The 16,701-nt window shown below is 39.9% G+C and overlaps 2 protein-coding genes and 1 long non-coding RNA gene across 3 annotated transcripts; 1 reads left to right on the forward strand and 2 right to left on the reverse strand.

The window, feature by feature from the left end:
- Positions 1-737: 737 nt before the first annotated feature.
- Positions 738-6,886, reverse strand: LOC127776150 (NAC domain-containing protein 105-like). The gene is made up of 5 exons (XM_052302499.1): positions 6,308-6,886; positions 5,815-6,062; positions 3,692-3,965; positions 3,280-3,572; positions 738-3,118 (listed from the first exon to the last, which is right to left on the reverse strand). Exons 3-5 carry the CDS (start codon positions 3,879-3,881, stop codon positions 2,507-2,509), a joined length of 1,095 nt encoding a protein of 364 aa, XP_052158459.1. The 5' UTR covers positions 3,882-3,965; positions 5,815-6,062; positions 6,308-6,886; the 3' UTR covers positions 738-2,506.
- Positions 2,907-4,491, forward strand: LOC127776152 (uncharacterized). Its single transcript, XR_008018107.1, has 3 exons — positions 2,907-3,042; positions 3,223-3,583; positions 3,721-4,491. It is a non-coding gene; the product is annotated as an uncharacterized LOC127776152 (long non-coding RNA).
- A 3,273-nt stretch (positions 6,887-10,159) lies between the features above and the next one.
- LOC127777743 (monocopper oxidase-like protein SKU5) lies at positions 10,160-14,695 on the reverse strand. Its single transcript, XM_052304360.1, has 9 exons — positions 14,433-14,695; positions 13,697-13,806; positions 13,309-13,579; positions 13,084-13,222; positions 12,439-12,805; positions 11,361-11,726; positions 11,197-11,275; positions 10,752-10,954; positions 10,160-10,636 (listed from the first exon to the last, which is right to left on the reverse strand). The coding sequence occupies exons 1-9, from the start codon at positions 14,568-14,570 to the stop codon at positions 10,528-10,530; spliced, it is 1,782 nt and encodes a 593-aa protein (XP_052160320.1). The 5' UTR covers positions 14,571-14,695; the 3' UTR covers positions 10,160-10,527.
- Positions 14,696-16,701: the final 2,006 nt, after the last annotated feature.

Raw genomic sequence — 16,701 nt, forward strand, 5'->3', positions numbered from 1 at the left:
TCAGCTGGTATATGTAGCAGGCTATACATATATATTCTTTAAGTGTGAAACAGAGGAGAGTAATTAAGGGTGGTAGAGGGGTTGCATGATGGGTTCTCACATGAGGGCTTTCACGCAGGCATCATTTTATCTTCCTCTACAAACAAACATCACCCCCTCCCTTCTCTCTCTCTATAACTTAATTATTCCCTCCTTCCTCTCCCCCTCATCTCATCCTCTCATGCCTACCTGGTTCCCAACACCTTTGCCTTTTCCACACCTTTTTAACCTCATACACGCGCAAATAATTATATCATTTATACTGCATTTCCTCCTTTCATTCTCAGAAAGACAGAAGCTGCAGCCGCTGACATGGTGGTCCGTATACTTCATGATACGACACACACATAGACAACTGAGAAGTAGTGAGATGTGTGATGCATGCAAGAGGGCTGTGCGTCCGGGCTGCATGGCTTGTGCTGGAGTGTGGGGTTCTTGCACTATATAAGCCAGAAGCTAAGTTGGTGGGAGGCATGCATGCATGTCTTTCTTCCTACCTCTTATGCATGTTTGACAATCTTCATCTCTTGAAAAGCAACGGTTGGGAACCATCAGCTTCCAAGGTACCACCACATTGCCGGGGGTCGCTATCTCATCTCTAGCTTTCTGTCTCTAATGCTGTCATCTGCCTACTTGCTGAGTTGCTTCACATCATCCTTTGGACATAATCACCAACATACTCTCTGGTAGGTGAGTTCCATTACTGTTCCGCCTTTGTTTTTGCGTCATTATCCTAATTTCCGTAGGCTTACATAGTTGTCATTTCGTTCTCTGTGTTTTGGAGACGCAAACTTATTTGTCTGACAGTTCAAAAACATATAAACAGACAACTTGGATGATATTTTGCTCTTAGATTCATTAGTTCCCTGTGTAAATGGTTTATGACTCCTGAAAGAACTACATCTATGCTCTCCAGGAAGTACCAGAGTGATATGGCTAGCTAGTTATACAGATGATTTTTCAAACTTCTTAGCACTCTGTTAAGCTGTATGCATACGAGTGATCATGGACAATTAATCTTCTACTGAAGTTCTATTAACCATACATATACTTTGTTAAATTTCTTCTACTGATCCACATGCAACGAGTATTTGTATATGGCCTGTTCAGTTTTTCTTCTCTTTAGCATTCAATATGATTTAATTGAACTGCTCTATTTATGATCTTCAGGAGTTCTTCCATGCATATGCATGCGTCCTTTCTTCAATATATATCTTCTAATTGACTGTATTCGCAGTTTGAACTAAGTCGATCGTCTTCTAGACAAACTTGTGATGGGCATGTACCACTCTATAACTAAATGAATCTATGATGCCCTGTTGCGTTTCAGCCTTATCTGCATGTTTTTGGCATCATACATTTGCTAGCAGCTGGTCTAGTTGCTTGAGATCATTGGTCTATACATAATAATTAAAATCTAGGTAATAAAACTGCCTATTGTTATGAGAGTCGCTACCATAGCAATAACAGGTAATTGTTGCAACAGCTTGTTTTCTGTTGCATTAAAATCATAATAGCAGTAAATAGGAATCCTTAGTACTTGCCGTGAATTAGCATTTCTTGAACTGATTGTTACGAAATGAACACATGCATGCATAAATAGAAAGACATCAGGTTCATCCCTTGGACTATGCATGTTTTAATTAATAACTGTAGCTACACACTTCTCTATTTTCTCCGACATTTTAATTTGGAAAAAAAATGTAAGAAATGTACAAGGGTTTAAGAAACATGTTTGTAGAATATGTGCATGCATGGTGAAGTGTGCTGAAAATTTGCTAGGACGATATATGTACTGGTCTCGTGCATTAGAAAATTGATATTTTTGGTAGTGCGCAATGCAAATGACGTGATATTCAATACTGGTACGTACGGGTGAGATGCTTGTTTTTTTATCTTCTTGTTTATTACATATTACTATGTTAGTCTCTCCTTATGTAATTCCAAACCACGTACGATAATTTAAGAATTTCATGCTATCTAATCTTCTTTGACTCCGCACTGCTTGAAGCAAAATATATATTGTGCCAAAAGCACATCGTGTAGAAATATATAAATAAAATCCATAATGTATAATTAACGAGAGTATCTATATAATGTTTGTGCATATTGGCGTACTTGTTACATATGTTGAAACACCAGAAGTTTACAATCACATAGCAGAAGAGGTTTATCTATTACAAACCACGATTATATTCATGAAGCTTTTAATTTGTCCTCCATGACCTTATTTCATATAGAAACACACGTACGAAGGTCAATATATATATAAGCAGCACACAAACACCACACGTCGTACTAGCTAGAGTAGTCTTATTTACACGGCATTAATATGTAGCTCAAACCACTTGTATCGATCTGTCCAATTGATACGATACGATCATAATCATTATTGAGATAATTTTATCTATAAGATATAATATATCTTGATTAAATGCGCGCAGGGCATCGATCATGCATGGATCGATCACTTCCATGGATCAATTTGGCTGCTTGACGTTGATGTGGACGCATAATCGGCGGCTGCCACCTCTTGCTGCTTGTCACTGACCTGAAGAATGTCTCCTTCATCAGTATAATGATCCGCAGGCTTGTTTGTAGCATCATTGCTAAGCTGAGAGGCAACAAACTTGTCAAGAACTCTCCAGTCAGTGGTAGTGGCTTGATCGACTGCATGCATGTCGTCGAAGAAGGGATCAGCCTGAGCATGGTGCATGTTGATTTGGTGGTGATCTGGTGAGACCAAAAGAGAATGGAAGGAGGAAGTAGAACTCTCCAGGTCATGGGGCATGGTGTTGAGGAGATGATGGCCTGCCGCAGGGACTTGGAGCTGCTGAATCTTAGTAGTGAGGTCTCTGTGCTTGTAAGTGGTGTGGAGGTGTTGCTCTTGCAGCGTGATGCCGGCGTGGTGTTGGTGTGGGCGCAATATTGATGATCTGGTGATCATCATCGGAGACATGAAGGCGCCCGGTGCATCTTCATCAACGTACCAGCTGCCGCAAGGTGCGTCATGGTCTGAATCTCTTCTTGTTGTGGGTAATCTCTTCTTGAACACCCGGCATACCACCCACCCTTCTTCCTGCATGCATCATATCCATTCTTTAATTTATAACCTTGAATGAATTAATTGCATTAATTGGAGTATGTGACGTTTCTCTGAAGCTAGCATATATATGCATGCAGATGGATGAACTGGAAATTAAGAAGAAGATAGATAGATAGATAGATATATACTCCTACCTGCGGCGGGGCCGTCTCAGTGGTCTCGAGGCGGTACTCGTGCATGATCCAGTCGGACTTGTGGCCGTTGGGGGCGCGGCCGCGGTAGTAGACGAGCGTCTTCCTCATGCCCACGAGGAGGCTGTGCTGCTTGGTGGCGTAGATGGGCTTGTCTCGCCCCGTCGCCTTCCAGAACCCGGCCGCCGTCGCACGGTTGGTCCTCGTCCCCGTCGGGTACTTCTTGTCCTTGTGGCTGAAGAAGTACCATTCGTTCTGCTCCTCCGCCGCCGACCCGCCATTGATCCGGCAACGCTCTGCATGCATGGTTGGTATACATATATACTCCCAGTAAATTATTGCTGTCTTAATTAGCACACGAATACTGTACAGATCTATCATATGCATGCATGTACGTACTGTACTGAGTACTGACCTTGCAGATCCCATGGCTCAATCTTGTAGAGATCGACGTCCTTGATGACATTGAGATCAATCCTTCTTGCGGCCACCTTCTTCCGAAGGTAGTAATCCACCAGCTCTTCGTCCGTCGGGTGGAAACGAAATCCAGGAGGAACCTGCGCCTGCTGCTGCGTGCTGCTGCTGCTCATACTAGATCCATCCATTTCGATCGATCGATCGGCCGGCTAATATATTAATTGACAACTTAATCTATCTATCTATATATTTGAGAGCCTGCCTCTGCTTGCCTGAAATCACAGTCATGCATGCATGTCAATATTGTTATAAACTACGAATACTTACAGTGATGTACGTACGTACGTAGTCGAGCAATTAATTAATTACTGTATACATGATTTTTTTTTAATCCAGCTGAACACCTGGCTGGGGCTGGCTGGCCGGCTGGAGACGCATGAATGCATGTGATAATGGATTAGATAGATCGAATGAAAAGTGCAGTAGTGGTATATAGGAATGCATGCAGTCGAAGGGAAGCAACAGCTAGCTAGCAAGCAGGAGAGGGAGAGTGAGCACGATCGATGATGATTTGGAGTGACGCACGCATAATGCATTACTAGCTAACAAAATGAATGAATGAATATATATATGCTGCCTGCAGCCTGCATGTGGTGCATGCTCACTCATTGCTCTTTGTGGAATGTTCCCCGGCCGGCCTCTCTCCTCTCACTAGCTCATACCATAGTGAGTGAAAAAGTCCTCATCATGCATGCAGCATGCTGTATGTCCCTAGCTACCAATGCAACCTTAATTTGTCACACTATCTAGCTACTACTACTGCATGTATAGCTAGATAGATCAAACTGTACTGTATGTGTGTACATCTCGATCTGTGTATAGTATGTCTTGCCTGCGTGTACATATTTTTAAGCTCGATTAATTGTACTCTTATTGATTACATACAGAGATGATATCATGTTGCAGCTATAGCCAGCCATCTCGATCTTTTGTGCTTAATTTAATTTGAATGGGTGAGATCTAGCTATCTGCTGATTAATTGATCGATGAGTGTATATATAAACACCTTATTTGTTAATTTCTCTCTTCGATCCTATGTACACATGTACATGTACATTTTGCGCGTGCTTGGGAACTTATGATTGTGCTACCACGTCCATGTTTATCACAGTAATTAGTATCCTAGCTAATTCAGAGATGTGCAGTCAATTGCTATATTTTTGTGTTATATGCATACTGATCAGCCTTTTGCATAATAATATGTAGAAATATGCAAACGTTTTCCTATATATAGAAAGACAAACCAGCGGATCGGTTTTGAAAAATAATTGACATATAAAACGTACACTATGTATAATTTACTGGAGTTAATTAGCTTATGCTATTATACTGCATGTAAGTAGTTACTAGTAGTTAATTAACAATGCATACCGGCCATATATGCATCCCTGAAGTTATCTGAATTAGAAATGCAATACACAGCGGTTAATTACTTTATTTGCTAAAAAGTTAAATATATAATAGATCGTTATTTTTCATACAGATTTTCGTAAGAAATTTTATGTAGAAAACTACAAATTAAATTTCTAGTTAAAAGACAATCAAAGCTGGAAAATGATGACTATAATAATAATGACAAATCTGAGTGGAATATATATTTATTTAAATGATATGAACATATGCGACTATCTTAGTTGTCATATTTCGTACATATAATTTGTGCATATATATAGTTTGTCTAGCTACTCTTTCTTTTCTGATAAAAAAACACAAGGTCGGATGGGCAAAAAATAACGATCTACTTCCTCCGTTTCATAATGTAAATCATTCTAGCATTACCCACATGCATATAGACGTCTAGATTCATTAACATCTATATGCATGTGGGCAATGCTAGAATGATTTACATTATGAAACAGAGGGAGTATTATAGTTGTGTATTTTTGTCAAATGTGTATCACACATAGGATTCTACTGAAAATCTGGAATTAAACACGACGATAACTACATATATATCTAGGTTTATACATGCTTGAATGCAAGGAGGATTAGATCGAATAAGATACACACAATAACACAAGGTCAAGAAATCAATCAAGGGAAGATAAGATGTATATATACCTTGGTTTGATCAGTCGTGGTTGGTTGGGTTAAAATCAGTGTATGATGTGATCAAAATCCTTGTAGAAATCCAAAGATGAATCTCGATAGGTAGCAGATAAGAGTAGCTAGCTAGGAGACATGAATGAACTTTTGTTCTCTTGTCGATCCCTGTCTGGATTAGTTGCTCGATCAATGTGCATATATATATGCAGTATGTATATATTCTCTCTCCTTCTCGATCCCTAGCTAGCTATCTAGCTCGTTATCTGCAGGTTCAGATCCCAAGAAGAATGTTACAGAAGCATGTACAACAACATGAGACATCATCAGCAAAAGTTTGAGGGATCTTAAAAAACAACAAATATAATTAATTAAAGAAGTATGAATAAATCAAAGTATGTCGTCGATCTACAATTCTACACATATGATCTGCAAAAAAGTAGCACGTAAAATATATATATATATAAGCTCATGAACTAAGAGTAGCATCAGAAACCTAGCTACACAATACCTAGATGTGTGGATGCATCAGCTGCATGATATATAAAGTTGTTGATTGACTAGTAAATCATGGATGGCTCGATCGATCGTTGGTCTTCCTCCTCCCTCCTCGATCCGATCCTGATGAGAGATCGGAAGAGAGGAGGAGAGGTAGCTAGCTGCAGCTGAGAGAGAACGGAGAACAGGGAACGGGGTTGATGTGTGAAGATAGAACGGGATATGATTGATTGATTGTTTGATGAAAAGAAGAAGAGAAAACTAGTAGCTAGAGAAAACAAGTGGAGTAGTAAAGAAACGGATCTCCATGCGATCCATGGCGACCATGAATTAACGCATGTATGCAGTAGCACAGGCAGAAAAATGAGGAGAAATTAAGAAGCTAAATATTAGAGGTAAAACTATATATATATATATTGCACACTGATGGATCGAAATTAACAAGAATAATATATATATCTAGATATATGTAATTAAGCAGCCTGGGACGACTGGGAGGATGAAAGAGATGGATGAGGAAGATGCAGCAGGAAGCTAGAGAGAGAGAGAGAGAGAGAGAGGAGCAAGAAGCAAGAAGAATGTGGATGGCGAAGCTAGGGCGGCCGAAGGGAGGGAGGAAGGAGGAGACGTAAGAGAACAGCGACTGACCTAGCTAGCTTTGCTTTCTTTGTCTACTCGATCGATCCCTCCTCCCTCAGGCCTGAGAGCTAAACACTGTGGGGCCCACGTTACAGAGGGCACGCAAAAATTGGGACCCACCCGACCACTACTCACCAAACAAATGAATCCCCATCCATCCATCAATCCACTGCAGCCTCGCGCCATCATCATTTCTTCCTTTTCCTTTAGCTAATTAATCTAAAAAGATATTGTGTGTGTATACATATCTCTGCTCCACTATTTAGTTTACCTATTTAATTAGCCATACTATTGCTACGAACATACTACACATTAATTGAATTTAGACGTACCAATACTATACGAAACTAGTTTTCACATCCGGCAAAATTTCGTTCGTAAGTATATAAATGAAATCAGGTTTCGGAGAAATTGCATATATATGTTGGATGATCGATCGATCGCTACCAATTAATATATCAAAAGGCCAATTTCCATGAAAAAGGCAAGGCTTATATATGTTTGTACGCGCTTGCTATAGCTATTCGGCCGGCCAGCGTATTAACATATGAAAAGGTAGCAAAACTTAATTATATAATTAATGGCGGTGAAGGCAGGTGCAGAAAGGATGGCATCATGCTATGCATACATGTCCAAGTGAGGTTGAGGTGTGTTGGAGAATACAGGCAGTATTAATCCGTGGATGATTGTATTAATTCCCCACAACCACAAAAAGAAAAGTGAAAAAAAAGGCGAAAGAATTTAAAGGCAGGCAGGCAGGCAGCTAGCTGCAGGCGTGAGCTTGAGCCGATCATTAGCCTCACACACAAACACGAGAGATGTGCACTGCATATACTCCATCCGTTTCAAAATGTTTGACACCGTTGACTTTTTAGCACATGTTTAACCGTTCGTCTTATTAAAAAAATTTATGAAATATGTAAAACTATATGTGTACATGAAATTATATTTAACAATGAATCAAATGATATGAAAAGAATAAATAACTACTTAAATTTTTTGAATAAGATGAGTGATCAAACACGTACTAAAAAGTTAACGGTGTCAAATATTTTGAAATGGAGGGAGTATATATTTACATCCACCCGGTCTCTAGATCTACGCTTGCGTGTATCCCTTCCCTTCGCCTGGCTTGCTCCTCCTATTTAATTTCCCATGCGCACATTAACCATCTTCCTTTTCTTAATTCATTTCATTTCATATCATTTCTCTTTTTTAAATCAAAATTATTACTGCTACTATCACTACTCATATAACAGCACATTAATTAGTACCAGTTTGACAAAACCTAACAGTGATGATAGTTTCCTGGTTATCCCACAAAATACTCTTGCGCTATGCAATGACAAGACCCGGCCAGTACTAATGTTATATCTACTGATGATGGTTTCCCGTCCCACAAAATTAAACACTCTCGCGTTGTGCGGTGGTAAGAGTAAGACCCAGCACTGGTGTCTACTGATTATGGTTTCCCTTCCCACAAAACACTCTCGCACTATGTGTTGGCAAGACCCGACATCAGTGCCGGTTCATATTAACAACCTGCATACATTATTCAGCATACAATCGGCGTTGGTTTATAAGAATATAATGACCCCACACTAATGAACCTCATAATATTAGTGTTCGTTTTAGATATGAACATAATTTTTATCATATGAACTCGAATCGTACGATAAAATTTATATAAAAATTATACGTCTTGACAAGATCTTTGTAGTTGACAACCTTTTCATTTGAATTCTTTTAATTAGATAATTAAATCCATTATTCAAATCTTTACCACGCATATGAGGGAGAGGTCTCGGCTTCAAATCCTATTTTTTAAAGTTCTTCCGTAGCCTACATTGTAAATTTTGATCCATATTATTAGTGTTGTTTGTAGCCCCAACAGGCAATTATATATTACCCCCCCTCCCCCGGGGCAGATCTATAGTGTTAGCATTGGTGTCAGGCGACACCGACGACTTTCAGCAAAATCTATGTTAAACTGCTTATCCATATATTATAACACACTAATCTAAGTATACTTAGCATGCTATGACACCAGAATCAATTTTCTAGATCCGCCACTGCCCCCCCCCCCTCTATGTACCCCACACACATGCACCCCATCGCCAAGCGTCCAAAGTTTATTGTCAGTTTGATTTCCAACACTAACAAGGAGATATAACCCGGTACTAAAGCCATTTTATATATTAGTGTATATATGGCTCCAATTAGTGACAGAGTTACAAAAATTTTTGAACTCGAGTAAAGTTTATTATAACTATCATTTGATATAGAATTTTTATCATCAGTTTATTTACAAAAATATTAAAATTTAATGTAGTTTTCAGCAGCGATCTTGGGCGGCTGTCCGGGCTAGTCGGACAGTGGCTCCGCCCCTATCTCCAATACCTCAGACACTGCCATAAGTTCAAATCCTCTCGGAAACAGGTTATTTCAACATTTTATTCTGTACTTAATAATGGATGCACGTTTCTCCTTAGTACTCTAAACAATAAAACAAATATATCTCAAAATATCAGGTTGATTACGGTACAATGTATAGTATATAACAACTCGCCTGTTGCATATACTACTAACTACTCCTTCCATCCCAAGGATCTAGAATCGTATATGATATTTTCTAGTACTCTGTCCCGATTCATTGTATTAGTAAATGCCACATCTTACTCTAGGTCTTATATTTTAGGACGGAGAGAGTAGTAGTAATATATATTGCGTCAAATTAAAAGCAGTCCGTTGCGGCAATTATGGAGTACTCCCTCCATCAAAAAAAAGACAAACCGTGGGTTCCCGTGCCAACGTTTGACTATCCGTCTTATATGAAATTTTTTTATAATTAGTATTTTCATTGTTGTTAGATGATAAAACATGATAAATACTTTATGTGTAACTTATCTTTTTAATTTTTTTTATATTTTTTTTAAATAAGACGAACTGTCAAACGTAACGTTGGATACGGAAACCAGGGTTTGTCTTTTTTTTTTTTTTTGACAAAGGGAGTACTTGTCAGTTGTCAAGCAGTCCCGGTAAAACCGCAAGAAAGCTATAGCCAGTCCCAATCAACAAACCGCGTTGCACCACCTGACATTCAAATCAGTCGGTCTGAGCCTCACAAATTTCATGCACCATCCATCTGGGCATATATCTTGCTGTATCATCTACTGTCATACTCCTACATGCATGCCTGCCAGTAAAGTTGTTGTACAGTACAGTAGTTGCAAGCCCCAAAATATTATAGTATCTGCAACTTCATACAGAGAGACAGGAACAGGAGAGACAAACTTCTCTAGCTAGTAGTACTAAATTGAGATGGAATGACAATCATCAATATCCAGATCTCTACTAATAAGTCGATCGATGCGAGAAAACACACTCTCAGGCACCACTCCTTGCAGGTGCCGACACACAGACTCAATGCAATGGTTTACACAATCTCTGTTAAATTCCGACAAACTTTGCCGATGCACAATGACAGTATTCCACACGAATCATGGAACCTACAAATTTTTCGACCTACCCGAATTCTGTCAGTTTCCTAATTTGCAAACAACAGCCAACAGGGCACTAACAGGAAAAATATTTTCATTGGACGAACACCGCCGCTACCAGAGACACCACAACTGCAAGCCAATAGCGGTTTGGTGATGCAGCAGAGGATGATGAACTTGATGAACCATGAGGCTTCTGAGCCCTAGAGGACCAAAAAAAAAAAAACAGTTGAAGCATTAGTCATTACTCCTGTAAGGTCAAATGCAAAGTAGCTGGAGTACTCTCTAAAGCACATAAGCAAAATACTAGCAACATACTTCTGTTTATCCTTGAGGAGGCCACAGTAGAGCATGTTATCTGGAGCCACCATCTCAGTGACATTATAGCCTCCATCTGGATCCACCACCCTGATGTATGTCTCCTGACCAAGATACCATGTGTCCAGATTTTCGGTGCGTACGTTCCAAAAACCCGGGCTGTCAAGTGACAGCATCACAGCAGTCCATGCTCCAGGGAATACCTACAACATGAGTGTGTGATAGTATCTATCGTTGTTAACTGCAGGACGCAATAAGCTCATCTCAGCAATCGATGACTAGATAAATAAATATCTCTTCAATCTTGACTAAGAAGAAATATTAACATCTTGCATCCACCAGCTCATAAATAAACATTATAGTGGGTGTGAACATTAGCATAGTTAAAAAGCATCCTGAAACACAAGGACTTCATCAAGAGAAATGGCCAGCCTACGATAGTTACCTGTGTGGTGCAACGAGAAACACCATCCCACTTGTTGTAAGTCCCACGGCTATTCTCAGTCCACTCACCATAGTCCATCCTGGTTGGCAAAATGCAAATGATCCATTATACAGGTTGTTTGCTGATTGACAGCCAAGGAAATGCAAATTTGAAGCATTGCTCACCCTACAACCCAAAATGCATATCCATCGATATGGTAGGTCTGGACTTTCGTGTCATTGTTCTGAAATACAATTTCCAAGAAATTCTTGTATGTGGAGTTAATGACAGAAGTTTTCATCACTGGCGGTCCATCAATTGGCATAGTAGGGAAGTCAAGCGTGTACACTCCTTTCTTGTCATAGAGATCCGCCAACCTCATAGGGGTATCGGGTGGGGAAAAAGAGATACCACTCAGTGTAGTCCGTTTTTTCCCGTTGATAGTAACAGGTGGTTCATTCCTGAGCTTGTAAACCTGGCTGACGTTGATAGAGCCATAGTGAAATGAACCTTGAGGATTTGGACGAGCAGCACCAGTACTCACATTCATCCTGGGAAAAGAGAAAGAAAGTGTTTTGTTGAGGACAACATATTGCAAACTCTTGGGGACAGTGATATATGTCTAGACTCTATGTTGCTCACGAGTTGTAGCAGACAACCTTACACTTTATAAATAGATGATGCTAGCAGAGACACAGAACCACTGGGAATGACTACTAAACATTTAGAGGTCACTATATGTATTGGAAGCAAATTGAAGTTTCTAAAGGAATACAAAAGGTAGAGGTATGCATAAGAACAGATTGTCTGGGCAGAAAACTCCCAAGTACACTGACAGAAGTGTTGATTTGCAAAGAAAAGGATGTATGTATTTTGTTTGAAGTGTGTTTCCCATGCAGAATCTGAAAACAAGTCATATTTGAATGAAATATCTTTGTGAATTCAATGCGACTAAATGTACATAATTTACATTATGGGAAGTAGCATAAGGTCCATGATAAGGAAAAGGTGAAAACAAATTAGGAGATGTAGGTATAGCAAAAGAAAAGTTACAAACAAATTATTATATCACATTAGCAAAAAAAAAAATTTGCAGCGTATGCTGGGTATAAAGAAGACTATTAGAAAGTATCAGCACATGATGGGTCAACCATTTCTAAGGTACATGCTTTTAAAGAGGCTAGGATTGCATGAGAGGAAAATAAGACATTGGTCATTTGTGCGGGGTCTGCAACTAAGAAGAAAGAGTTATTTTGTACAAACCTGATGGAGCGTGCCTGGTTCATTGAGAAAGTTTTGTCGTACTCATCATTTGGTGGATCAGGAAGAGGGCCAGAAGCTTTTCCCTTTGAATTTGAATACTGCAAGATTGCAACACCGGTAACTTTGGTCCACAGTGATTCATTAACAAACCTAGCACTGGCCACAATGTAGTAATCACTGCTTGCATTCTGATCCATGGTGATCAAAAATGAGTAGGACTGTCCCACATGGATGTCAAGATTTGTGAAATTCTGCTTCATTGTGTATGATCCCTCAGTTTCAACAAGGGCCAAATTGTGGTTCTGAATCCTGAAGTTCAAGCTCGTCGATATACCCACATTGTGGACACGGAAACGGTATGTTTTTCCTGTTGCGGAGTTTGAGCAGTCAGTTACCAAATCATGAGAATAAACAAAGGCAATCATTGTTCAAAGAAATTTTAGTTGGCCCTGTCATGGAAGTGATGATGAACTATCACTTTCATTCATCCAACATAGCAGTGAGAACACATTGTACAATTCAATGTTACATCCAAAAATACTGGTAGCAGCAGCAGAGAGATAGACTTATAGGAGCAGTTTTTTTGGCAACATGTACAAGGACTAGTTTAGCTTATCATGCTGAAAGTGTGGGAGGACTAATCACCTGGTTCAACTTTGATAGTCTCATGTTCAATGCCAGCAGGGACGAGGGAATCATTGTACCTATACGGCCCCTTGCCATTCATCAGAACTCCATCAGGCATCCCGAGCTCTTTTCCATCATCGAGCATCTTCCTCAGGTCCTATACAAGACAAACACAATCAGCACCATGACCATTGATGTGATGAGTCCTGGAAAATAGGCTTAGGTTTTTTTTTCTCTCTCTACCGTGTGGCTCTTCTTGTACCAGTCCCCAATGAACAAGGTGATATCTCCATCTGGTGTGTCGAACGGGACAGAAATGACGGCGCGGTTGTTGACAGTAATACCTCCGAAACCACCAGCAGCACGCTGCAGGCTAAGGGGTGGGAAGTAAAAGAAGCTCCCAATCTGGTCCTTGACTTGGAAATTGTAGGTCCAGTTCCAACCTGGAGGTATGGGGCAGGTTGTGCCAAGAACACCATCCTGCCAGCAGTTCTTTCTTTGCTGGATCCCATCCCTGATTGAAATAAGACATGGGTCAGTCAACACATTGACAGCACATTATATTGCGAGTGAATGTCAGCATGGGAGCGTTGAACAATATAATGGAATGGGGGAGGAAATTGAGTCTGACCAAGTGATGAGTAATGGCTCATCCAAGCTGTTGAGCACATTGACGACCACATTGTAGTTGGTGGTGAGGTTCATGACGGGGCCAGGGAACTGCTTGTTGATTGCGATAACCTGAAACAAGTAAAAGGAGGCATAATGTTAGTTAAGAGACAGGCATGAAGATGGAGGCTAGCATTTGCGAGTTGGAAAGAGAAGCAGAGGTGAGCAGAGCTAGGCAGGCAGTAATACTAGTACTAGGGCGTGTGCAAGAGGGATTAGTGCTTCAATTCGAGGGGAAGGACGGATCGGAGTAGCGGAGATCTGCTACTGCTAGAGCGATAGGAGAAGTTTGGCAAAGGGTTGGAGCAGTTGTAGTCTGAAAAATGTAAAATATATCTTTTGAAGTAACAGGAACACATCCAGTCCGTCTAGAATCCAGATGCGAATGCGAATGAAAGAATGAATCTTGAAATAAACTAGCTAGTGTTCCGGCGCACGCAAATGTTTCCCCTAATATATTAGTGCAGAGTGTAAGCAATGAGCAAATCTGATTCGTCCCAGGAATGAGGGGCACGAATCGGGGGGAGAAAAAAAGAAGAAGAAATCTTAGAGGGAGGGATTCCATGGAGGAAGCAAGATGGAAGCTTTGGAGGCATTCCATGGATTGATTTGATTTGATTTGATTTGATTTGTAACACAACACTATTACTAGTAGTGCTCAGAAGTAGTATAGCAAGAAGAAGAAGAAGAAGAAGAACCTTCTGGGGAAGGCCTAGCGGGGAAGCGGTGATGAAGGAGACGTCCCAGTCGAAGAAGACGTAGGGGTCGGTGGCCTGCGCAACCAAGGCGCCGGCGACGGCGACGAAGGCCAAGAGCGCCGCCGCAGCAGCCGCCATTGGTGGTGAAGTCAAGCACTTCTTCCCCCTCACTCCTCTTGTCTGTCTGTGTGTGTGCGCGCGTGTGGGAAGGAAACAAACCAAGGTCCGAGGGGGGGTTTTGGGGGTGGTTTTTGTGAGTGAAGGCAAGCCCCACGACTCTGGTACTACAGCTGTACTTGAAACACCATTAGAGAAGAGATAAGTGATGGTCGCACTCACACACACTGCTCCTGCCCGCCTCTGCTTATGAGACGCCGACTACTGTACACCTCACCTGACATGAGGGGATAAAGAAGAGCAAAATTCTTTACTTTATTTTTTTTCTAACTACTCCATCCGTTCAAAAAAGACCGTCCAAATTTGTTGGTTGGTTGGATTAGAATGAATCACATTCTCATTAAAAGGTACTCCATCCATTCCAAATTAATCTACATATTTTATAGGTACATCAAAACCAAAAAAGCTAATAACTCTTCCATACTATATTTATTCTAGCAACAAACTCAATGTATGCACCATTCCTAATATTTCCTAGCCAATAACAAATCAAGATATTGCATGTGGGTTATAAATATTTGTGTGCATGGATGCATGCATCAATGTCCATTTATTCCAATGCACAAATAATGAATAGACTCAATAAATGAACACAAATATATAGATCATTTAGGAATAACCTAAAAAAACTATATATAGATCAATTTGGAATGGATGGAGTATCATATATCCTCCTAATTTATCTTTTTTTTTTGGTTTAGGGGGGGTGGAAGTAGTAATCCCTCTGTCCCAAAAAGAATATGTCCACATAGGTTGATTCTTTTTGGGACAGATGGAGTAGACATTAGTTTATTTTCTTTTAGAGCAAAGATAATGAAGTGGTAGGCTATTAAGTCAAATATAAACTTATATAGAAGAGAGAGAAAAAGTGTTAGCTCTAATACAAGAGCTTGCTTTACACGTGCTCAAGATATTTACATTAAATTTACAGTGATAGAAAGCAAGAGCAAAGGAAAAATAGAGTTAACCTTTAACTCTAACATAACGTAATGTAATAGTTAATAGTTAGCTATATAATTAAACTTGCCCTTACAGAGAAGAGTGTAACATACCTGTTCACATGGTACATGTTCTCTACATATGCTTCAAGGTATATATTGCTGGAAGGAAGGAAAATAGCCAAAAGCAAGATAGTGCTTTTATTTTTCTCCTTGATGGACTGCGTGAAACGAGGATCGAGTCGCATTCCCAGCTAATTGTGCCTGCCTGTCTAGCTCGTGCTGATCATGTGGTGGAGTAGACAAATCGGTATCAATCAACAACTACTCCTTCAGTCCAGTGTACTCCACTACTCATCAATCAAAGCTGGCATGGGCATGGCCACGTTCTTCGTGAGTTGTTTTCTAGGGATGGCGGATGCCGGCCAAGAAGAAGATTTAAGGAGATGCATGCGGCTTCCGAGGCATAAACAACGGAAACGAAACCAACGGATTTAAGGAAGGAGTAAAGAATTGTATGGTGGGCGGGGATTCCGCATTTGGCCGCGCGCCGCGTTCAAACCGGATACCCTACTGTACTATTTTCTCTTCTCTTCTTTTCTTTTCTTTTCTTTATTATTATCAATGGAGCTACTCCAGTGAAGTACACTCTCACTCCTATAAAAAAACCAATTTAGTACTGGTTATGACATAACGAATCTGGATATACATTTGTCTAAATTTATTATACTATAATATGTCACATCCAGTTCTAGATTTACCATTTTTTTTATGGAGAGAGTACTGTGTAATTGTAATTTTGGTTTTCCTTTTCTTTTTCAAGGTCGGTGATTTTGTCTCGCTTTTTTTTTGAACCGAAGCCGTAGATTACACCTGCTTTGGACGGTCGTTAATAGACATTGACATTGAACTTCGGCACAAAAGCCCCTAATACCGACAAAAATGTTTCATTTCCTTAGAATAAGTTTTTTAAAAGATTTATTTATAAAATAAAACTTTTAAAAAGCTAAAATATAAATATTTCATATGTATACCACCTTCATTCTAAAATATACTTCATTCGTCCTACAAAATCAACTTCTACGTATAAATCTATACATAGCTTTCATCCAAATTCATATATAAAAACTATTTTTACAGGACAAAAGGAGTAG

This window comes from Oryza glaberrima, chromosome 6 (genome assembly GCF_000147395.1).
Source record: "Oryza glaberrima chromosome 6, OglaRS2, whole genome shotgun sequence".
Taxonomy (NCBI): Eukaryota; Viridiplantae; Streptophyta; class Magnoliopsida; order Poales; family Poaceae; genus Oryza; species Oryza glaberrima.